Genomic DNA, 22,283 nt, shown 5'->3' with positions numbered 1-22,283 from the left:
AAAGTCAACAAGGCACGAATACCAGTGGAAGTCAGGGGACTAGCGCCAATACAAGCCCGAATGTCAGCAACAAACGCCGGCGGGCGAGTACTATTAAGATGGAGGCTGATGAAAATGGGGTTGCTTCGGATGTCAATGGCACTGCGGCAACTAATATGGCTAAAGTGAAAGCTAGCCCTCGAGTTGGAGGTAAAAGGCAGAAGGGGACGAGCTGATAAGAAACCGATTTATTGCCTTCCGACAATCACGCAGCCTTGCCGTTGTACGGCGCCGGTCAGCCTTTCTCGGCGATATTCTTTCCGGACAGAATTTGTTATAATTTCACGGCGTTCTAATCCTTCACCTCGGACCAATCATCACAGGACGTTACAGTTTTCTTGTTTTGGGGCGGCGGCGCTATACCCTCTATACATTTTTCCAACCGGGATGCTCCCGAGGAGTTCATCGATGATTCATTTTTATTCGTTTTGGGTGCTACGGAGTTGTACGCACATATTCTAACGCGGGGCAATATCCATTGCTGTATTCTGCAAAATTCCATTTTCGTGCTCAGTATTTCTTTTTTGGCTTTTGCTCTGGAGTAGATTGGGTGTACAGGACTTGGTGCAGGGATTCATGTGAGCTTATTGATTTGCTTTTGCGACCCCGAAGGATACCATGTTACCCAAAGTTCCATGCTCTCCCGGATGTGGAATGATTATATTTGACCATGCTTTTTCTTGTGGAAGCTTTTTGTGATGAATTTGTTCTGTGCTATACTTTGTGGGTTGCATTGTCACTTTTTGAGTATATCCGCTCTCCCATAATTCCCCCTTTCCCTCGCTTTTTACATGTGCGCTTTTGCTAGGATAAACCGCTAATCTTTATGTTGAGGTTTGACAAGCATGCTTTTTGTTTCCCTCGTCCCTCAGCTCCTGGCGTGTTGTTCTTCTATGATTTTGATTTTGCTGGAGATACACACTGGTGCTTTTGGCTTTTTACAGCAATGGAAACCAATCTGAGCGATTCTTAACCAATTTGTTCTTGTTGGTGTTGTAAGATATTTCTTTCGGTATTATCCTTCTTGATTTGATGAGAACCGGTCGGCACATGTAGTTATATGACTTGCGAAATACTCGAATGAACAGCGCGCTTTGGACCCTAAAACTAACCGACCATCCCCAGTCCTCGGGCTCAAACAGATGTCAAATTCGGCGACTTCGTCGGCATTGCGTTGGTGGCTGAATGACAGCGGTTAAGCTCCACGTTCCCCGAACCTTCTTCGCCTGCCCCGCCAGCTCATCATCGCCTGTTCAAAGATTCTCCTTCACAGTACTCCGTGACCGAATACAATCGACCGAAATAGCCCAACGAGACTCGAGCCAGGGCAGGTTCTTTCAAATTTCACAATGGCTAGTCCGCAGCAGCCCCCGCACTCTCACTCTCATTCCCACTCTCACGCCGTCCCTCATGGCCATACGCACGAGATCCTTGACGGTCCCGGGTCCTACCTCAACCGGGAGATGCCCATTATCGAAGGGCGAGACTGGAATGATAGAGCGTTTACAATTGGAATTGGAGGGTATGTGTAAATGTTCTATCTGGGAAATTTAGCCCTGGGAATTGTTCTGCACCGCTTTTTCCCGAACATGTTGCAAACAAAAGCTGTAAAACCAACCTTTGAAGACCTGAACGCTTGAACCTCGTGGCTAACATCTAATTTGATTTCGCTCTTCCGAACCAGACCGGTGGGATCTGGCAAAACAGCTTTGATGCTGCAGCTCTGCTTGGCCCTGCGGGAAACGTACAATATTGCGGCTGTGACGAATGATATCTTCACTAGGTACTCCATCTTCTTGAACTCGATTCCCTGTAACCGCATTCTAGAGCCTTGGCTTGTTCTGGGCAACATCTAACAATGACACAGGGAAGACGCAGAATTCCTGACTCGCAATAAAGCGCTCCCCCCCGAACGTATTCGTGCCATTGAAACTGGTGGCTGTCCCCATGCTGCCGTCCGTGAAGACATTAGCGCCAACCTCCTAGCTCTCCAGCAGCTCCAGCGCAGATTCCAAACCGACTTACTGCTTATCGAGTCCGGTGGTGATAACCTTGCGGCGAATTACTCGCGGGAACTCGCCGATTATATCATTTACGTTATTGACGTCGCTGGTGGTGATAAGATTCCGCGGAAGGGTGGCCCGGGGATAACGGGAAGCGATCTGTTAGTGGTGAATAAGATCGACCTGGCAGAAGCCGTGGGAGCTGATTTAGGTGTGATGGAGAGAGATGCGGCGAGGATGAGAGAAGGTGGACCGACGATCTTCGCGGAAGTAAAAAATGGTAAGGGCGTGGAGCATATTGTGAATCTTATCGTGAGCGGATGGAAATCCACAGGGGCGTACGATGTCAGTATTGCCCGGTGGAAAAATGGAGCCCCGAGAGGCTCTGGGCCGGTAGAGAAATAGATTATCTCGAAAGTACACAAAGCATTATGGCTTTTGTATGTATGTATCGTGCATACCTACTCCATGATGATACATCCCTTGCAGCAATAATCCTGTATATAAACCAGCAACGCCCTGCCCTAGCTGTACATAGTCATGAGCTCTTCAAGGGTATTATAACGAAACCAAGATACGCCTGAATGCACTTTTCACCTGGTTGCTCTGGAGTTCGCCCTTATTTCTTGACGAATCTTGCTAATGCAGGGCCCAGCTCTTCTCTCTGCCGCCGCATTCTCTCCTTAACCCTCGAGTTCTGTTCTTTCCTTAGAGTCTCCGCCTTCACTCTCTTCTCGTCGATTACGTTTTTCGACCCTCTCTTCCGAAGATACCTTCGCAGTGCGCTGTTGCGCCCACGACCGCGATTTTTCAGCTTCTCAATAGGATCTTCATTCTTTTTATCCAAATCTCTTTCCTCTCGCTTGATCTTATCGCTCACTAGATCGAGTGCGCCCACAAAATCCGGGTTGATAGAGATCATTTCTGGCTGAAGTTTGTTGAGAAGGGCTTTCACTTCAGTTTCTTGTCTTTGTTTTACATTTTCGTATGGATTTGCTTCTGAGGCATCGAAATTGGGTTCACCAGCGCCTGGAACAATAAGGCTGGAGAACCCTTTGTCGTGCGCTACTCCGAGAATATCCTCGTAGGGACACCACCGTACATTTTCAATTCGCTGTCCGTCACCGCCCCAGGCCATGTACGGGCTTTGGACTTTTTGTTCACTCGCAGCGGCAGCGTCAAATAAGCCCTTCCAAACGCTGACCTTTGTTCCCCAACCGACAGCCGTTAAACCGCGGTCGCTGATTGACACCGTTGACCCTGGCTGGAGGACAGAATAGTTATGTACTTCCTTGAACATTCGAATGTCCCAGATTGCCATTCTCATGTCTTGACCTGTGGAGACCATGTATCGGCCCTGGCGATCGACTGCGAGTGATCGCACAGGACCTCGGTGGGTAAGGGCTTTTACCAATGGTGTAGTGGTGTTCGGTGACCAAAGAGTTACGGTTCCGTTCTGATGTCCGACGTGAAGAATTGCGTTGTAGGGATTCTGACAGAGCGAAGTAGGCGAGCCTTGTCGAGTTGGGAGCTCAGCGACCAGCTGACCCGTAGATGTATCTGTGTATTTAAGATAACCGCTCGTAGCCTTGAGACATGAATTAGCAATTTCCATTCGAGACATTTGGAGTAACTTTCACTCACGGCACTTGCTAGGAGAAAGTGGTATGGCAAAAACTCCAGATGTGTCGCTTCAACGTGCTTATCTAGGCAATGCAATTCAACTCCATTATGATCGTAGATATAGACGTATCGTTTCTGAGCAACCGCAAAAAATAGCTCATTATGGAGCCATTTTGCGTCTCTGACCGTTTCTCCAAGTTGCATTTCGCATCCCAGTTTTCCATCTCGCCAATTCATTGTCGCGACATGTCCTTTTCGGCCTGCCACTAGGAGCATCTTCCCGTTCCTTGTATAGTCCGCCCGGTACGGTCCAAGCTCCTCCAACTTGAGGTCAAACCCCTTTTTTGCGGTCTCAATTCCCACATTTTCTCTAATTTCATCCTGTCGGACTTTATATGTCCGTTCGAGCTCTCCCTCTGGCTCCAGGAAGCCGCCTTCGTGCTCTAATAATATCTCTGCATCTTTCGCTTTGAGGGTTGCGTCTTTATACTTATTCTCGAGCCCCTTCAGCTGACTCCGTAACTTCTTGTCTTTTATGCTCTTGATATTGACTTTCTTTCCTCGACCGTATTGCTTTTGGGCTTCTGCAAGTTGGAGCTTGGAGTCGCGGGCTTCCGCCTTGAGGGGGTCCCGATGGTGTGCGGTCGAATTGGAGGCTCGCGATGTTTCGACTTCCATGGCTACCGCGTTATTAACAGACAGAATGACTCGAGAATAAGATAAAACGGCCTCTTCTCGTCCTCATGTTTAAGAAAGGTAGCTGGTGGCCGAAATTTAATGCCAAGATTTCACCGTCTAGCTTATCGCACACTGATAACCACCGATAAGCTTTTTTCCGCCCACGACAATTCCCTCTCGACTTCACCGCAGAATAACACCCATGAACAGACGCTGACTGCGAGGGTTTGGCTGAGCAGAGCGGCGATCATATAGGCTGAACAAAGTGGCAGCTCTTCCCTTCAGGTTCAAGGGGTCTAGCGGTCCCAGCATGGCTCCCATGGCCGTCGCAACCGAGCATCATCACCGTAGCAATACGAAGCATGCGAACAAGTCTTTCAAGTCAAAACACTCGACGAAAGGGGCGCTGAAGGATTTACAGAAAGGTATTTTGCTCTCCTACTTGTGCTGTACACGATAATCATTGATCGCTTCCATAGGGAAAGTCGAACTTGGAGAAAAAGGCACTCGGAAGACAGCGCACCAGCAAATGATGTCGAAACTCGAACGACGGAACCAAGCAAGGCAAAAACAAAGATTTAAGCGCCAAGTCAAAGCTGAGGCCACAAGTATATTTTCCGGCCAGAATGGTGCTCCGAGACACGTCGCTGTAGTGCCCCTGTCCGACGGAACCGCCACGGACGAGGCGATCTTATCTCTTAGCCGAAGCGTCGATATCCCGGACGCCAGTGTACATAGTGGTTTGTGTCGAGTGCGCATCGATAGATTCAAGCAAAGCGTGCTTTATATGCCGACCAAAAAGGACTTAATCAATACTTTGGATGTTTGTCGGTTAGCAGATTTTGTGGTGTTTGTCCTCCCGGCCTGCGAGGCCCTGGATGAAGATGCCCAACTCCTTTTTCGGTCCGTCGAAAGCCAAGGGATATCCAATGTTATTGCTGTTGTGCAGGTACGAGGCCCAAACGTATTGGTGGCTAATACTCTATTGATGCGGTTCATGTAGGGTCTTGATAATATAAACTCTCCGAAAAAGCGACAGCAAATAGTCTCCTCCCTCAAGACTACTGTCAACCGTTTTTTCCCTACTATCGAAAAGGTGCATTCCTTGGATTCGAGACAAGAATGTTCGAATGTCATTCGAAGCATATGTACGGCAACACCGAAGGGCATTCATTGGCGAGATGATCGAAGTTGGATGCTTATCGAGGATATACAATGGCCCGAAACAAGCGATGAAATTGGGCAAGTCTGTGTTTCAGGAATTGTCCGTGGAAAGGGCCTGAAGGCTGATCGGTTGGTTCATATTCCAAACTGGGGAGACTATCAAGTATCTTCCATTGCTGCAGCGCCCCTAGAATCACGGCCGAAGAAGGATGATTCCATGAACGTGGATGGCGATGCCGAAATACGAATTTTGGATGAACCAACTGCTGATGCAGACGACCTCGCCGTAGTGGCTCCCGAGGATGTGTTCATGTATGACGAAAACGTCTCAATGGCAGATACGGAGAGAAAGGGCGTGCTCCTTGACGACCACCATTACTTTTCAGATGAAGAGGATGACGAAGTTTCAAGGCGACCCAAACGTCTTCCCAGAGGCACTTCTTCCTATCAAGCGGCATGGTATCTGGATGATATGTCCGACTCAGGGTCAGATATTGTTGATAATATGTATGATGACGAGGAAATGGAGCTGGACGATGAAATTGGCCCTGAGGGAGGAGTCTCCATGCAAGATAACCAAGATGCTGCAACTGAGGTTGGACCCTCTGAATACCCTCAATCGGAGATGTTCCTCGATCCGTCGCCCGAAGAGGAAGCGCAACAGATTGAAGAATATCGTGCAAGTCGAAAAATGGAGGAGACAGACGACCTCGAATTCCCCGACGAAATTGAACTTCACCCCAATACGCTTGCAAGGGAACGCTTAGCACGGTATCGGGGATTGAAGAATCTTAAAACTAGCGCATGGGAGACCGAAGAAGACAGAGCACACGAACCAGAAAATTGGCGCCGCCTGCTCCAGATTGTGGATTATAAAGGTTCAAGGAATCAATGCATCCGTGAAGCTCTTGCTGGGGGAGTGACTCCAGGAACCAGAGTTAAGGTTTTGCTACGTGACGTGCCATTAAATCTAAAGCAAAGTTGCCCGGAACCACTTGCTCTCTTTTCGCTTCTTCGCCACGAGCACAAACACGGTGTGGTTAACCTCAACATGACGCTCAATTCGAATGTCGAGGAACCTCTTAAATCCAAGGAAGAAATAATTATTCAGTTTGGCCCGCGCCGATTGGTCATAAAACCTTTATTCTCGGCCGCTGGGACCACACCAAATAACGTCCATAAATTCGACAGATATCTTCACCCCGGCCGAAACGCAGTCGCTACATATATTGGCCCTATTTCGTGGGGCTCGATCCCAGTACTAGTCTTCAAAACTATGTCCATAGCAGACCCAGAGGTTCTAGATGGGAATGACACATCTGCGACATTCAAGAAACTGCAACTAATAGGAACTGGCACTACAATGGCTCCAGATCACCAACGTGTTGTTGCTAAGCGTGTTATCTTGACGGGACACCCGTTTAAGATTCACCGCAAGGTTGTCACAGTGCGATATATGTTCTTCAACGCTGAAGACGTCCAGTGGTTTAAAGCTCTACAGTTATGGACAAAACGAGGACGTAGCGGGTATATAAAAGAAAGCCTGGGAACGCATGGATATTTCAAGGCGACGTTTGATGCGAAAATCAACCCCCAAGATGCCATCGGTATCAGTTTATACAAGCGTGTGTTCCCTCGAGAGGCGAGAGAATGGACTGGTGAGAATTTATGAATGCATTCTTGTGCGACGGTCTAAAAGCATAGCTCCTTTTTCTATTGGCATCAACTTGTTTACGGCATGTGGGATTTTCAGTGATACCTCTACGACAAGACTTATGAATCAGAATGATGTTTAGTATTTGGGAATGAAACGTGTTAACGTGTTAGTTAACGCATCAAAAGTAACAATTGCCCATTATTTTCCAGTGAAATCTATCAAATTTATCCCAGCAGACTATTACAATGTTTCTGTTAGAGCTGCCTTTCGGATGAGCTCTGCTGGTAGAGAGTTGGGAGACCTTTCTCCGAGAGACAACAATCTTGCTGGTAGAATTTCGAATTTCAAAATACATATCAAGGCTTGTCTTAGATGAATATTAACATTTTCTAGCTTCCACAAACCCCCCAACATTGAACAAAAACTGTAGGGATATTTCAGAATTCATCTGCATTGAGAAATGCAGTCCAATGCATTTATATCGCATCCCAGACCTGCATGCGGCCATGGTTGCAACGACACCAACTTTGCTATATGAATTCCTGCACACTAATCACTCTTGACTTTTATATTCACTCAATTATACGCTCATTTCCAAAAAGAATCATTCAGTCAACATCATATTATGTTACGGACATCGGGGAGAACCAGCTCCCTCTGCATCCGATTCTTTCTGCGTTTTATGGCGACTCTCACAGCACACGACCTGACATTGGGAGTTCTGGTCGTCCTAGTCTTAGCTATAATGGCCACAAGAGTTCCGGTCATAGCGGTCCCGGTCATAGTGGTACTGGTCACGACTGTACTGGTCATGATAGTCCTGGTTGTCACAATTGTGGGCTGGGTAGCTCCCGCTATGATAATTATGATCACCACTGTACTGGCCACGATAGTTCTGGCTGTCATAACTGTGGGTAGAATGGCTCTGGCTATGATAATTCCGGTCACTATGGTACTCGTCACGATAATTCCGGTTGTCATAACCCCGGGCAGAGCTTTTCTGGCAGAGAGAATTCCAGTCGCGACTGTATTGGTCACCATAGTTCTGGTCATCATGGTGCTTGTCATGATAGTCCCGGTCATGATAGTCCCGGTCATGATAGTCCCGGTCATGATAGTCCCTGTCATGATAGTCCTGATCATTGTAGTCCTGGCCATGATGGCTCTGGCCTTGGATGTTCACATTGTGGTCTTCCACGCGATCATGAGGATACAATCGGCGAAAAGCCTTTTCAAGGGGCTCTCTGATTACTCCGGTCCATTCCAGGGCCTTTGTGATGGCTAGGCAGACCGGCCTGACTAGCTGCCTCACCGCTGACGTACCGAGCTTCATAGCTGCGGGGACAAGCTTGTACGAGTTAAAAATTTTGTGAACCAGGTCGATGGCAAAGTTATGGCAATCTGAAACACCGAGTATATAGCGCTTGCGTTTCTCGATGATATCGTGCGCTATTTAGGGCTGTTAGTGCGAGATACAGGATCTAGGGGTTGCAATAGCAGGCATACCAAGCTCTTTAATCTCAGCAAAGCTAAAACGAGTCGTTCCTTGAAGCCATTTTTGAACAAATGGAGGGAATTGCTTGTATTTTCTATTTTCCCGCTCGTCCTCATCGTCCACTCGCGTCACCCGGAGCTGCGACCCGTCTCTAAAGTATTGCAACTCAAAACGATACCAACCGCAGTCAGCAGATCCAACCTTGAAACTTTCAGGTTAGATCTGGCGCCTGATAAAATGGGAAGGGCGTGCAGTTCACTCACCTGAACGGCCCAATGCTGAAATATAAGTACCGGCGGACATATATTTGTCAGCCATCGCTTGGGAGTTTTGGACTTCATCCCTTCGTCGGGGTTTAACTCTCGATAGAGTAAAACGACTTTCAAGCTCTCCACGCCAAGTTGGAAGTGATATCGGGGGCATTGTGAGTTGGTGGAAACAGAGCAGACCAGGGTGCAATAACACCGTCACAGTCTTGGGGATAACTGCCTGTGTAGCCAGAGACGGACTCATCGATGCCAAATTCGAAACCATAACCATTGTCCCAGCCAGGAGCGTGGCGTGGTGGCGGGGGCGGTGAAGGGGACGGACTGGAGATGCCATTCGGGAAATGAGATGGGCGGGAAGGATGCCTCTCGATAGGCTGGCTCACGGCGGTATTTCTCGAATATGCGTTCTGACTTGAATATCCATACCGCGCTTCGCTGGATGCTTGTGGAAAGCTGTATGGATCTGGCTCCGAATGAGGAACCACGGCGTTTTGATACTCATTTGAACTGGGGTATTTATACATCGCGGGGGGAGACCATATCTGGAAAACGGGGTGATCTGCATTGAAACTCGGCACTGGTTGGGATGGCAGCTGGAGTGGGATATCAAAATAGAATCCCCATGGGATCTCATCGACCTGAGGGTAGGGCCGTTCTGGATGGCAGTATGGATAGCCACCCCTCTGCCGGGGATGTCAGTCACTCGTTCAACTATACGTTATCCAAGGGTTTAGACCTACATGAAGGTTGTGTGGGAAATACGCCATTTCTAGATATCTGCAAAACAGAGACACGAACGAACTGGTGGCTTTCGCTGATGCTGAAGATCGAGCAAGTTAGTATCAAGAATCCTCACGCGGAGAGGGAGCCCGCCCTTACATACGGTTTCAAGACTGTGATGCTCTTTCTCTCACCGACTACAGTTGGATATCTGATCTTGTTGACGCGTTGTATTTATCCCCCAGCTCTTCTTCCGAGTTCCCATCCCGGGTTCCTTGAGAGTCTGCATCTCGTTCTAAGCCCCATGGCGCATGCCTGCTGGCTCTGCTAGCCGCCGAGAGATGCAGGGCAGGGGACGAATCAATGGCCAACAAAGCACAGTCCTCCATGAAACTTCCAACAGATGAAGCCGGGGCCGGAGATCAACTCGTATTCGACGAGATTTGTGGCTGACTGAAACTGGTGACACCGCCGACCTGGCTTCCTCTCCAATAACCATCGGTCGCGCGGATTTTCACCGTTCAACTCCAGACGAAATTCCTGCAGGCTGCAGAGAAGAGTGTTTATAATTCTGCATGACATATTCGGCTTATAAGTCAACAGCCACAGCCCGGAGCTCCCCGATGATATGGCTTTTCGTGACATAAACGCCAGCAGTTGGCTCTGCAGGCTACCTCTACTCGACGCCTGACATATTCTCTGGAATCTGACCTCCCTTTAGTTATTTCAATAGTTAGTTAGTCCTCTCGAAACCGCCTAGCGACGCGAGCAAGTCACCCTCGAAACGGTGCAACAAGCACCAAAAACCCCACAAGATCGGTCAACACACCAGAGGTGTCTTCGCTGGCTTAGAGATGCTCCGTTCGGCCCAGCCTCCCAGCGTTAGAACAATGTGGCCTCCAATGCTACATACCCTGGGCTACGCCGCTTGGGGCTGCTTCCTTGTCGGTACCGCCATATCTGTCTGGAAGACGCTTTCCCAGCTGCCAGGTCGAGACGCAGAACCGAATTGTTTGATTCACGGAGACCCCGATATGTATGGCCTTGGAGTCCGGCTAGGCTTATATATGCAACTCCTCACAACGACGACGATAGACGTGTTTGCCAAACCCGAGGATGCTGCAGACCTCGCTCCAACCAATCTCTGGTACCTGCTTGCTGTCTTCCTCGCCATCCAATCCCGGGGATTTCTCCTACCTGGCGCTAATCCGGTGAACACATTCATCATCATTTCGCTTGGCAATGGGATCACACTAACCGTCCTGACGGGCACCCTTCGCCTTAATCCCAAGGGGATAAAAGAGAGCTGTCTTGCTGCAACTAGCCGCTTCATCATCTGGGCTCTGTGGAAAACATCCAGTGTGCGCTTCTGGTGGATAGCTTTGAATCATGGCCACAGCTCCAATTGCCCAGAATTTGGATGGTTTTTCTCACCTGTCCACCTACATGGCTGGTTCAAGGTATTCCACCAGGCACTTAACACAGCCGAGTGGGTTCTTTGGCTTGTGTTCTTCTTCCCTTATTTAGTTGGGCTATTCTTCATTACTATCACCATTGCAAAACTTCGAAATCCACCTGCAAACAGGAGCCGAATTCTGTGGAGCCTTTTCTTCACTCCGGTGGAAGAAGTGCATCGAATTATCTTTGGAAATGTTAAAGTACGTTGCTTCTTGAGAATTCATTTGTTGATAACTGTTACCAACAAAGTTGCGCACCCAGGACAGAATAAACCACGGCCACGGAGGCCTTCCCGTGGTACAACAATCTGCCTCGAAACAGGTATGTTGTGATTATGTGGCCTGAATCCCCTTTTCAACGAGCCGTATCTAAATTCCCTTTCAGATGACTATAGTCCGACACAGATTTCTTGATTTTGTGGGGTATCAATTTGGTAACCGCGGGAGAGACAGCACATATGATAATGATCAGACGTTCAAGAGGGTTTTTTGGTTCCGAAGAATGATTGCAAAGCTTGTTGACCGCGATGGAATCAAGGGATTTCCGTTTCTGCTAATCATAGACACTTCTATCTTGGTGGTCACTGTGCTCACAACAGAGCTTTCCGTTCAGATTAATGGCGTCCAGGCTGTGAATAAAGTTGACTCATCTGGGCAACTGATTGCTTTCACTGTTGGAGTCGGAAGTTTTGTAAATGCTGTTTTGAAGATCTGGTCCCCTCGAAAACATTTCCGACCCTGAAAGATGTTGTTAGAAAAGCTCGATACTATAAAATCCCAGAGAAGGAAGTTTATTAACTATGAAGCGTATAGTTATAGGGCTCCTTCTCTGTTGTCATTAGCGCCTGCCGCTGTTTCTATCCGACCTCCCTTTGGCTGCGATTGATATAAGACGAATGTCTTTTTTATATCCTTGCTTTGACACTGGTTCCCTTCTTGTTCCTACTCTCCGACTTGAGGAGATATCATTATTGTTTATATTCTTAGCCCTATAATCCCAGCTATGGGAGAGTCTATCTCCGTGGCATCGTTTCCTCGACTCCGAAGCGCCGTTCCCGCAATACGGCCCCTAGAAATTGAGCAAGAATCACTACGGGTTGAACCCTGCGAACCCGCCCGCAAACCTATTGCGACTGTCAACGATCGGCCCAAGTTACTTTCCTTTGACCAGCTTCCCCCGTGGCTCCAAGACAATGAGTACATCCTCAGTGGCTATCGTCCTCCGCTCCAGTCCGTCACAGAATGCGTTGCCAGTTTGACATACCTGCACAATGAAACCGCGAATATATACACACACATGATCCCAGCGCTATTTGTCGCTGCTGGTGAAGTCCTCCTATTCTATCACTTCCAAGCGTTCTATCTAAGGCGACGGAAACTGATATGTTGTTTTGCGTTCTCTGGTCGCTGCACTATGTGCCTTCGGGTTCTCCACTGGATACCATACTTTGATGAGCCATTCCCCGCAACGTTTCAGAATTATGGCTGCGAATCGATTACATTGGGATCGTCGGCCTAATTCTGGGGAATATTCTATCAGGGACTTATATGGTCTTCTATTGCCTACCAAAACTGATATGGCTGTATTGGGGGACGGTAAATCCTGGTTTTCATTACGAGTTCTATTTTCTTTTCTCGCTACAATCCATAACTCCACAAGCAAGCAAGCACTACAGCTACTCTACTAACTGCCGGTGGCTAAACAGACCTTGACCCTAGGCTCACTATCTTGCATGATTATTCTCAATCCTAAATTCCAGGGTCGAAATTGGCGCCATTTCCGCACCGGAACTTTCGTCTGCACGGGATTGTCATCGCTCGCGCCACTTGCTCATGCTATACGGACTTTTGGGCTTTCTGGAATGCTCAAGCGGTCTGGTCTTCCTTACTACCTTCTAGAAGGGCTTCTTCATCTTATTGGGGTATTCTTCTATACGGCAAGTGTTTCTTCCTCTCATTTTCTCGTCCTGTCAATGTACTTGAAAGTCCCACTTTTCACAATGATCAAGTAGATAGCCATACTTGGTTGCCCTTTGGCTTGGTTTTTTATAAAAAGGAAACTAACCTGTGAATCCGGTCCATGGATCCCACGGGCCCGGCTTCCCCTTAAAGGGGCGGGTGTACCCTGTGGTGATCAATCTTTCAAACCGGTGGGCTATAGACATGAAGACCCGTATCCCTGAATCATTGAGACCAGGCCACTTTGATCTGTGGTTTAGTTCACACCAGATATTCCACGTTTTGGTTGTATTAGCGACCGTGGCCCAGATCTTTGGGGTATGGCATGCGTTCGACTACAACTATTCGCATGGGCTGGTGTGTGATGCGGGGTGATTGATTCTGGCAAGCCTAGAGAGAGTGAGACACAGATAGTACTACAGTGCTTTTTGACCGGGCAGGGGGACTTGGGGGGTTTGAAGTTAAGGAATTAGAAACATGGATCATTGGATAGTCATCAATTGGGTATTATTATATACTGTTCTCTGCCCCAGGTGCTTCAGCGGGAAAGATATACGAAACACCGGATACATGCAACTCATACCTGGTAATCAATGTGAGGTTCGAGGCGACCCTTGCTTCCCACGAATTTTGCTCCCAATGTCATGAACGATTTGGCTAGGCTTCACGATCTTCAAGCTGTATGGTGTGATGAATTTCGGCTAGACTCTCCTCTGTCCTTCTTGCAATCTCTTCCTCTAGGTCCTGGATATCCTTGTCCGAAATCGTTTCTTCAACGGTACCCCGTTCAATTTGGTCTTGCCCATCGGAATCAATGATATTCTGCTGATGCGGTTGTAGTTGCTCCTGTTCTAACTGTCCTTGTGACTCTCCTTGCTCGAATCGTCGGGCGTCAGCTTCTGCAAGGGCGTAAAATCTGTCGGCTTGCACTCGTAGCTCGTCCTGGTTCAAGTGATCGAACCCAATTTTTTTGAGGATGATCCCTACGAGCAAAGAGTAACGTAGATGTCCACTAACAATCTCGCTTGCGTCGAAGTTTTCTACTCCCGGGACACCCTCAATAGGTTGGATTCCTGCAACGTTCATTTGCATACTTTGAGCACGGTAAAGAAACTTGAGCATAAAGTCCTTTTCAGAGTAGACGTTGAGTAAACGTCCACTGACGACCGTTCTGATCAATCTCCATTGCCCAGCTTCAGCAGGAGCGGGACTTCCTATCAAAATCGCGGATTCTATAAGGCCAAAGGCGCGCCTTTTAGCTAGGCTCAAAAGACAAGTGTATATCACCCGAGCACCCATTGAATAACCGATGAGTGTAACTGGCCGCTGGCCCTGAGCTTTGTTGATTAGGGCATCCGCAAGGATTTCACCGGCTTTCACAGCTCGTGTTTTGGCAACACAAAATGGGTTATCGATTAAGTGAGAGAGCTTTCCAGCGATGATGGGAATCATCAACGGACCGGAAAACGGCGCTAGGAGGGTTTTCCCTAAGAGTTGTCTAGCCACGATCGTGAAAGCAAATCTTCTCACTAAAGTTTCTGTTGCGTTTCCTAACATTAGGAGTGCTTCGAGCTCCCATCGCAATGCGAAGACGTCCGAATCGTCGCCGAGCACTCTCCAAGGGCTAATGAGGTCGTAAGCTTCTGTAAGCCAGCCACTGATTCCAATGGTGACGCGGAGACGGTTATCGGCTGACTCGGGAATGGCTTCGTCTCTGGACGTCACTTGACGGGCTCGTAACGGTAAAAACGCAAAATCCTTCACTTCTCTCGCGTACTGTTCCATCATTCTACCAGTCATTTTGGCCCCAAAGGCTCCAAAGATACTGCCGATGATAACACCACTTCCTGCAACAGCACCGAGGTAGCCGGCTACTACTGTTCCCCCAAGACCTAATGTTCCCATAATCATCCCAAGCCCTCCGGCGACGAGGGGAGCTGCGAGGCCGCCTGTAACACCAACGAGAACTGCTCCTGCCACAGAGGCTAGGCCGATTTTCCAGCGCCGTGAAGCCTTGGATTGATCAGCCCTCGATTTTGCCTCTTCTCTTGCTGACATCTCTTTGGCAGCTTGAAGGAGTCCCTGAGCAACTTTTATCTCGTTTTCAGCTACGTTTTCCGGCGAAATGCCCAAATGACCGGATATTTTAAGCAGGAGAACGCGAGAATGAGCACTGTAGGACTTTAAACTCAATAACAACAGGAGCAAGGAGTTGGTTACAAGTAGTCTTGTTTCCATTGGCAATTGATTCAAGGTCACGGGAAGTGCGTCTGGATTTGTGGAAATGGCGAGGCTGCCATTAACATCCAACGACGAACTGTCTGCCTGAGCGTTTCGGCGTTGTAGTCCTGGAGCTCCGCTCACTTCTATCACCTCTCGTAGACGAACGAGAACAGACCGCTTCCAGGCTTTGAAATAGTCAAAGGCTTCTAGCTCTATTTTTACTTGCGTCATATTAGCCGACGAGTTCACACGCGATGCCTGCCGCGACGGCCGCTTTTGCGGGGATGAGGGAGCCTGCTGCTGGGAGTTAGAATGAAGGGGAGGTCCAGGAGTTGTGCTGATCAGACATTCCGAAGGATGACACAAGGTTTCCTGCATCACATCCATTGTGGCGTTGACCAGATCAATGAGTTCTCGCCGCTGGGCTGCAGTTAAGACTTTGTTCAGGTCGTCTTCGAGTCTCTCGGCCTGACCCTGCCCCTTGGCCACGGCGGTGCTTGGCTGGGGCGGTTGAGTGGCCATGGCCTGTATTCTCACAGCGAGCTTGAAATAGAATATGAATCTTGGAGCCACAAGGCCAATGTCATGTTAAGGCATTGGCGAAAGGTGAGGTTGAGGTTGATGTTGAGATCGAGTGTCGTCGGAAATGCGTTGGATTCCCAAACGGGCAGCCGGCCACACGTGACTCTCCTTTCAGGAATAGCCCCTTCCTCGATATCGAACTCGACGACAGCCGACCATCATCGACGATGTTGCGTTCATCTTGAGAGGCAGACAAGACGCTGGACGCATCACAGCGGTCTGCCCTGGGCGGTTTGACGTCAAAATGGCTTCCGCAGGACCCTCACCGCGAACAGACGGTTGCGAGATGCTTTCAACAAGGAGGAAAGCAGAGCGACTGGGCAGTATGTCCATCATTAGTTGGAGCAATTCCCTTGTCTTCCTGCGTGCAGAAAATCCAACAGCTGTCTCAGGAAGGTTCGTTAACGAGTAGCTGGTTCTCTCGGTCGATCGTATCTCGGTCTGCGTCTGCGCCTCCAAGGCTCTCCGAGTGATATAACTAGTCACTTCCCAAATTTCGTCCAAATGATCGGACAAGGTGATTCCGATCAATTCCATTTATGGAGAAAAGAAAGCAGATAGCGACTTGGGTTATTTTTGGAGCGAAAACAAGGTTTGATGGTAGGATAAATGAATGGCCTTCAAAATCAGACTCGGATTACCAATCTTGCGCTGCGATTTGCCCAGAGAACCACTGGTTGCAATTCCACCATATACCTTCGAAGCAAGGCAAAATTGTTCTGCGTTGGCATCTTTGCATATGCCCAGTCTACTAACCCATTTGACCTCGAGGGCTGTTAGTGAACTGACGATCAAGCATGGTTTTCTCATTGATATGTACAAACCCGAAGTCGGGCATGGTGAAGATCTTGGCCTAAGAGTCTCCTTTCGAAACCGCTTGTATTCCGGGCTTCCATGGTGGCGGGATGTCTAGTCGTACGCTGTTTTACGATCAGGACACTGAAATCGCCCAAGTTGTAGAAAAGGCCAAGCAAAGACGATTCGATAACTAACTAAGCCGCACGATTGTGGTGTTTCAGGTTGAGGGGATTTTGAACTTCTTCAAGATACCGTTATTATTATTCGATAATACCCAGGTTATATCATAATGTTGTCACCCAGGAGTCCCTTCACCTGCTAACTCAACCACTATGGCCAGTTTGGGAATCGCTGGCTTAACTATCCAATAATTAGCCGCTCCCATCACTGAGGTCTCAGCATGGCGACATGGATCACAAAATTCTTTGCCATCTCGCCAAAATCCGTGGATTACTCGCCTCCAAAAACCTGAACTTGCAGATTTTGAGGATCTGCAGTAGGTTGTGCGTGATACGGAAAGTTGAACGTTGAGGGTTCTAGACAACAACAGGCTCATTCTCGAACTTGACTCCTGCAGCGGATTTCTGCGTGTTGGTAAGCCCTGAAACTCTGTGGAGGTAAAACCACAGATGGGTGACTTCGAGAAACGACAGGTTGGGGCGAATCGCAAAACGAAATTATGTAGAAACCCGGTGACGTGGTCGGGATTCATTGATACGACCTTGGTGTCAGCCACGAGAAATGCTTAGTTGATAACGTCGTTGTTGAAACGCCTCCTTGGAAGAAGGACTGGGATGTTCATAGCAAGTCAATAATCCTGACGGAGAATACCCTCCATACCCACATGCCAGAAGAAGGGATTCTGTGTTGCTGGCACCAGGCGAGAGCTAACTTTAGTTAGATTGAGGTTTGTTGATAGACTTTGTTTCGATACGGGGCAACACGACTTGGATGCGCAAGTTCTGTAATTTTTGAAGCTCGATGCTGTGCAAGATAATGTCACATCCGAAACAAAGGCCACAACCAAACGCCAGCAACACGGGCCCTATCAAAGTGACACCGCTGTGCTGGAATCGGCAAAGCAGGGGTCCGAATCACGAACCAATATGAACTGCTTGCTCGGGTCCCGTCAGAGTGGTAAACCACCCGTCGTCTAAACCATCCCTCGGCAAAGGGAGGATCGCATCGCCTATGGCGGTGACCCAGCAAATTATCAGACAAGGTTCAACCGAAGCCAACCCAGCGGCCAAGCAGAACCGGCCACTCGATGACCCATTTTTCTGTGCAGCACTTGGATTCTCGAGGCCAATCACCAGCATTCCCAGTGCTCATCCTGCATGGCCCGGAGTTTCCAGAAACCAAATTCATTTGCAACGAGATACGCCCCCACATCTCAGACGTTTCCCGTACGTCAACGTGAAGAAGAAGGGATGCGATGGGGTTGAATAGTAATCATCAGCCCCTCTTGATCATGGAGAGCCTCCCGGTATATTGTGCCTTGAGCTTTTTCTGCTCTCCAAAGCAGCCGGTCGAGTGCCGATTCATCATTCTTGATTTCCAATGGACCCGGACCCGGACACCTTTTCCCTAACGGAAAGCATTTTTGACTATGAGTATGTGTCTTCCCTAATACTTCAAGTGGTCGGATTAGTTCTAATGCGCAGGTTGTTTCTTTGTATCAGGTATGAGAATGGTAGGCGGTATCATGCCTATCATGCGGGTGAATATCCTTTGCCGAACGACGAAAAGGAGCAGGACCGCTTAGATATGCAGCATCACCTCTACACACTCCTCTACGGCGGTATATACCGTGCTCCCATTTCGAAGGACATTAAATATGCTTTGGATGTGGGCTGCGGCACGGGAATTGTACGTTACTGACTTAAACGGCGTATCTCGCCTTTGAGAGAGCATGTAGCCGGTTGCTAATGGCCTCTGTGACAGTGGGCCATTGAGTTTGCCGATAAATTCCCAAATACTGAGATCATAGCTACAGACCTTTCAGCCATACAACCTGGCTTTGTCCCAGAGAATCTGCAATTCGAAGTTGATGACGCCGAGGATGACTGGCAGTTCAGCCATCTTTTTGATTATATACATATTGGAACCCTGGCGGGGAGTATAGCGGACTGGCCGCGGTTGCTACGACAAGCATACGACAACTTAGTTCCAGGCGGCTGGCTAGAAGTGATTGACTTCGACGCCTGGGCATCTACGGACGATGACAGCCTGCCTCCTGACTCTGCTTACGCTCAGTTTCAAGCTCTCTTGGTTGATGCGTCAAAGCAGTTTGGCAAGGAAATCAATATTGCGCCCAAATTACTCGAACTAGTAGAAGATGCTGGTTTCGTTAACGTTGTGGACGAACGTCGAAGGGCGCCGCTATCACCCTGGCCATCGGATCCGAAGCAAAAGAACCTCGGTGAGATCATGCGCATGGTCATGGCTGATTCTCTCGAGCCTTATTGCTTGGCGCTGTTTACGCGAATTCTTAACTGGAATGACACTATGATACAAGCTCAGCTTGCTGGTGTGAGACAGGATTTAAGGAATATGAACTACCACATCCATACCACTTCGTGAGTAACGACGTCTCTATGCTGTCGTGATAATAATGTTAACGGTTGGTACAGTCATTGCATCTACGGTCAAAAGCCTTTCTCGTGATTATTCCCTCTGTATACATACATATACCTAATCGACACGTACGGTTTCGCGGAGCACGCATGTTGAACACCGACTGCCGCTATCAAGCGTGCTTTTCATTATCTTCAGTGAATCTGGTTTAAAGTCCTGTCGGGATTCGTCTGCGTATCCTTCATGCATACCGGACGATCTGTTCTCTGTTGTATTCCCAACCCCATTCACCCATATGCTGGCTTTCTCGAGCCAGCTTTCCGACCGGAGCCTTTGAAGATTCTTTGAATTTCGAAACTTTTAAAACTCCTAAGGTCTACATGGCCTTCGAAAAATGCGCCTTTATTCACTCCTAACCAATCAAACCCGTCCGCCGGTTGGAACGGAAGAATTTTGTACTTCTACCTGAGAAAAGCGTGCGGGAGAAGGTATGGTATCTTTAAAATTAGGCAAAATTTGCATAGCACTTTAGGACAGCGAACAGATAACAGCTAGTGCACTCAATAATAAATCGTTCTTCTTGAGTCTCTACGGATTGAAGCCATATTATAGGGCATAATAAAGGCATGTAATAGAACAATATATTGCTTTTGAGTTACTATTTAATCTACATTGGCTTCACTTGACCGAACTACAAAATATTTCCCCATCACCACCTCCCCAGATTTTAATAGCGCACCATCTTCCTCCCACGACTCTCCATCCGGACGCTTTTCCTTCTCCGCCCGAGTTCGAAAAATTCTACGATTCCGGCCCACAAACTCCTCCCGCTCAAGCGAGCTTTTGAGCGTCGATATATTGATCGTCCGCTCTTGATACGCCCTGTCCGTCTCGTCACGAAGACTGCGAAGCGGCGTAACGTCCGTGGTGTCGACTTGTTGAATCTGTTTGACAAAATGGATCTGCGCCGAGAGAGTTTTAAGCATGGAGGATTCTTCTTGCGCGGATGACGGCGGAGGGAGGGCGGAGAGGCGGAGGAGATGGAGGAGTTGGGCGCGGGATATTGGCTGGGTGGTGGAAGGGTCTGTGATGTCGGGGAGGAGGGTCTTGATGGACCAGGTGGGCGTGGCGAGAAGGCTGGAGATGTCCTGTTCGTCGGAGGATGAGGATGTGGACGATTGACGGAGTGGTATTGTTGCTGCTGGAATGAAGTTTTGGGGCTCGAGACGTAGGAGGGTTTGACGAGTTCGGCAATTGTGCTGAAAAAGTTTCGCTCTGGCGCAGCGGAGTGCGATTGCGGATGGCATCGTGTCGGTGGAAGGTTCAATTCTTAGAGATTAATGGTTAAGGAGTCGTTTTGAGGGACTTGCGGCAGGAGAGAGTAGAGATGCAATCGACTGTTGACGCTGGCAGCTGAAAAGGTTTGGCCTGTGCCTTGGCCCCGGAAGAGCTGAAGATTAGGGGCAGTTGAGGGTGGCTTCGAGGCCTTAGGGGCTGTCTTAGGGGCACTCCTTAGGGACCTTCGGCTAGCCAATCAAACAATGAGAGGGGCATCGGCTTAGCTAAGCTCCGGCTAAAGGTCGGCAGGATAGCAATGCACTGTGTCCCCTCCAGCTTCAAGACGTCAGCAACCGCAATCTGTCTCATCCCCGCTGTTATCACTGAGCTTCGAGTAACGCTCTCATTCAACCAATAGCTACGCTGGTCCTAGTCATTTCTGTTCGTTGTTATATATACTACTATTTACTGCGAATATCGCCATGGCTTCGCAAGATCCACGCGTTCTACTCCAAAAAGTACGTTTCGCATCGACTTCTACTCGCTTCCTGCTCTCCGATGTACTCCAGGGTTCAGGCTGATTCAAGATATTAGGCCGACAAAACTCTCCAGAGTGCGTCAGGTGGTTTCTCTATTTTTGGCGGAAAAACGGAAAAATATGAGAATGCCGCAGATCTATACACACAGGCGGCGAACGCATTTCGAGTACAAAAACTGAGTTAGTCTCACGCGACCTTGAACCGGATCAGCTCAGTAATGCAATTGCTAACGTGCTACGTGTCTGCGTTTCAATAGACAAAGAAGCCGGCATGGCCTTCGAAAAAGCTGCTGCTGTCTATACTAATAACCTAAACGAGCCTGACGACGCCGCCAACGCCTTAACGGAAGCGTTCAAAGTTTATAGGAAGACCGATCCTGAGGATGCCGCGCGTGTATTACAAAGTGCAATCTCGCATTATATTACGAAAGGGAATTTTAGACGTGCTGCGACCCATCAACAGAATTTGGCCGAAGTCTATGAGGTTGAGATCGGCGATGAAACAAGGGCTATGGAGGCATACGAGAAAGCAGCAGAGTGGTTCGAGGGCGATAACGCTGAGGCGTGAGTTTTTCTGTCAACAAGCTGATAATAATGGAACGTTTGTGATCCCTTGCTGACCGTGTGAGCTATTCTCTAGTCTTGCGAACAAACATTTCTTGAAAGTGGCGGACCTCGCAGCATTGAAGGCAGACTACTACAAGGCAATTGAAAACTTTGAGAAAGTCGCCAAATCATCTATAAACAACCATTTGATGAAGTGGTCCGTAAAGGAGTACTTCCTCAAAGCTGGAATGTGCCACCTCGCGTCCAAAGTATGGGGCCCCGTGTTAACTCAGGGATTCGTGTCTATGCTAACCGATTGTAACAGGATCTTGTTGCAACTAACCGTGCCCTTCAATCCTACGTCGACCTTGACAATACCTTCCTTTCCACCCGGGAGTACCAGTTACTCAATGATCTCGCCCAAGCTGTGGAGCAAGGAGATCAAGAAGCTTTCAGCGACAAACTATTCCAGTACGATCAGTTGAGCAAACTCGATAAGTGGAAGACGGCGATATTTTTGCGCATCAAAGGCAATATCGAGGATACTGGAGAGGATTTCTCGTAGGGTGTGTTTGGGCACGCTGATGAGATGTTGCACTTGTTTGAGACACTTAGTGTCGGGTATGGCGATGATACTGACGACTTTTTTGCTTTTTGGTTGAAATATTATAACTCCC

At 48.5% G+C, this 22,283-nt stretch overlaps 9 protein-coding genes across 9 annotated transcripts; 5 read left to right on the top strand and 4 right to left on the bottom strand.

Annotated features, from left to right (window-relative positions):
* Positions 1-1,388: 1,388 nt before the first annotated feature.
* On the top strand, positions 1,389-2,447 carry UREG_06435 (urease accessory protein ureG; the record flags this gene model as incomplete). The annotated part of the gene is made up of 3 exons (XM_002583422.1): positions 1,389-1,561; positions 1,724-1,822; positions 1,907-2,447. 3 exons carry the CDS (start codon positions 1,389-1,391, stop codon positions 2,445-2,447), a joined length of 813 nt encoding a protein of 270 aa, XP_002583468.1.
* Positions 2,448-2,661: 214 nt separating this feature from the next.
* Positions 2,662-4,343, bottom strand: UREG_06434 (uncharacterized protein; the record flags this gene model as incomplete). The annotated part of the gene is made up of 2 exons (XM_002583421.1): positions 2,662-3,630; positions 3,687-4,343. The coding sequence occupies 2 exons, from the start codon at positions 4,341-4,343 to the stop codon at positions 2,662-2,664; spliced, it is 1,626 nt and encodes a 541-aa protein (XP_002583467.1).
* Positions 4,344-4,653: 310 nt separating this feature from the next.
* Positions 4,654-7,179, top strand: UREG_06433 (uncharacterized protein; the record flags this gene model as incomplete). The annotated part of the gene is made up of 3 exons (XM_002583420.1): positions 4,654-4,768; positions 4,823-5,292; positions 5,347-7,179. 3 exons carry the CDS (start codon positions 4,654-4,656, stop codon positions 7,177-7,179), a joined length of 2,418 nt encoding a protein of 805 aa, XP_002583466.1.
* Positions 7,180-7,900: 721 nt separating this feature from the next.
* UREG_06432 (uncharacterized protein) lies at positions 7,901-9,695 on the bottom strand (the record flags this gene model as incomplete). Its single annotated transcript, XM_002583419.1, has 4 exons — positions 7,901-8,613; positions 8,671-8,867; positions 9,109-9,611; positions 9,669-9,695. The coding sequence occupies 4 exons, from the start codon at positions 9,693-9,695 to the stop codon at positions 7,901-7,903; spliced, it is 1,440 nt and encodes a 479-aa protein (XP_002583465.1).
* Positions 9,696-10,538: 843 nt separating this feature from the next.
* UREG_06431 (uncharacterized protein) lies at positions 10,539-11,847 on the top strand (the record flags this gene model as incomplete). Its single annotated transcript, XM_002583418.1, has 2 exons — positions 10,539-11,427; positions 11,669-11,847. The coding sequence occupies 2 exons, from the start codon at positions 10,539-10,541 to the stop codon at positions 11,845-11,847; spliced, it is 1,068 nt and encodes a 355-aa protein (XP_002583464.1).
* A 1,874-nt stretch (positions 11,848-13,721) lies between these two features.
* UREG_06430 (uncharacterized protein) lies at positions 13,722-15,809 on the bottom strand (the record flags this gene model as incomplete). The annotated part of the gene is made up of 1 exon (XM_002583417.1): positions 13,722-15,809. The coding sequence occupies one exon, from the start codon at positions 15,807-15,809 to the stop codon at positions 13,722-13,724; it is 2,088 nt and encodes a 695-aa protein (XP_002583463.1).
* A 2,625-nt stretch (positions 15,810-18,434) lies between these two features.
* On the top strand, positions 18,435-19,250 carry UREG_06429 (uncharacterized protein; the record flags this gene model as incomplete). The annotated part of the gene is made up of 2 exons (XM_002583416.1): positions 18,435-18,536; positions 18,612-19,250. 2 exons carry the CDS (start codon positions 18,435-18,437, stop codon positions 19,248-19,250), a joined length of 741 nt encoding a protein of 246 aa, XP_002583462.1.
* A 656-nt stretch (positions 19,251-19,906) lies between these two features.
* On the bottom strand, positions 19,907-20,551 carry UREG_06428 (uncharacterized protein; the record flags this gene model as incomplete). The annotated part of the gene is made up of 1 exon (XM_002583415.1): positions 19,907-20,551. The coding sequence occupies one exon, from the start codon at positions 20,549-20,551 to the stop codon at positions 19,907-19,909; it is 645 nt and encodes a 214-aa protein (XP_002583461.1).
* A 780-nt stretch (positions 20,552-21,331) lies between these two features.
* UREG_06427 (uncharacterized protein) lies at positions 21,332-22,171 on the top strand (the record flags this gene model as incomplete). Its single annotated transcript, XM_002583414.1, has 3 exons — positions 21,332-21,624; positions 21,701-21,875; positions 21,932-22,171. 3 exons carry the CDS (start codon positions 21,332-21,334, stop codon positions 22,169-22,171), a joined length of 708 nt encoding a protein of 235 aa, XP_002583460.1.
* Positions 22,172-22,283: the final 112 nt, after the last annotated feature.

Source organism: Uncinocarpus reesii, genomic scaffold (genome assembly GCF_000003515.1).
Source record: "Uncinocarpus reesii 1704 scaffold_4 genomic scaffold, whole genome shotgun sequence".
Taxonomy (NCBI): Eukaryota; Fungi; Ascomycota; class Eurotiomycetes; order Onygenales; family Onygenaceae; genus Uncinocarpus; species Uncinocarpus reesii.
This window is presented reverse-complemented; position numbering and strand designations above follow the sequence as displayed.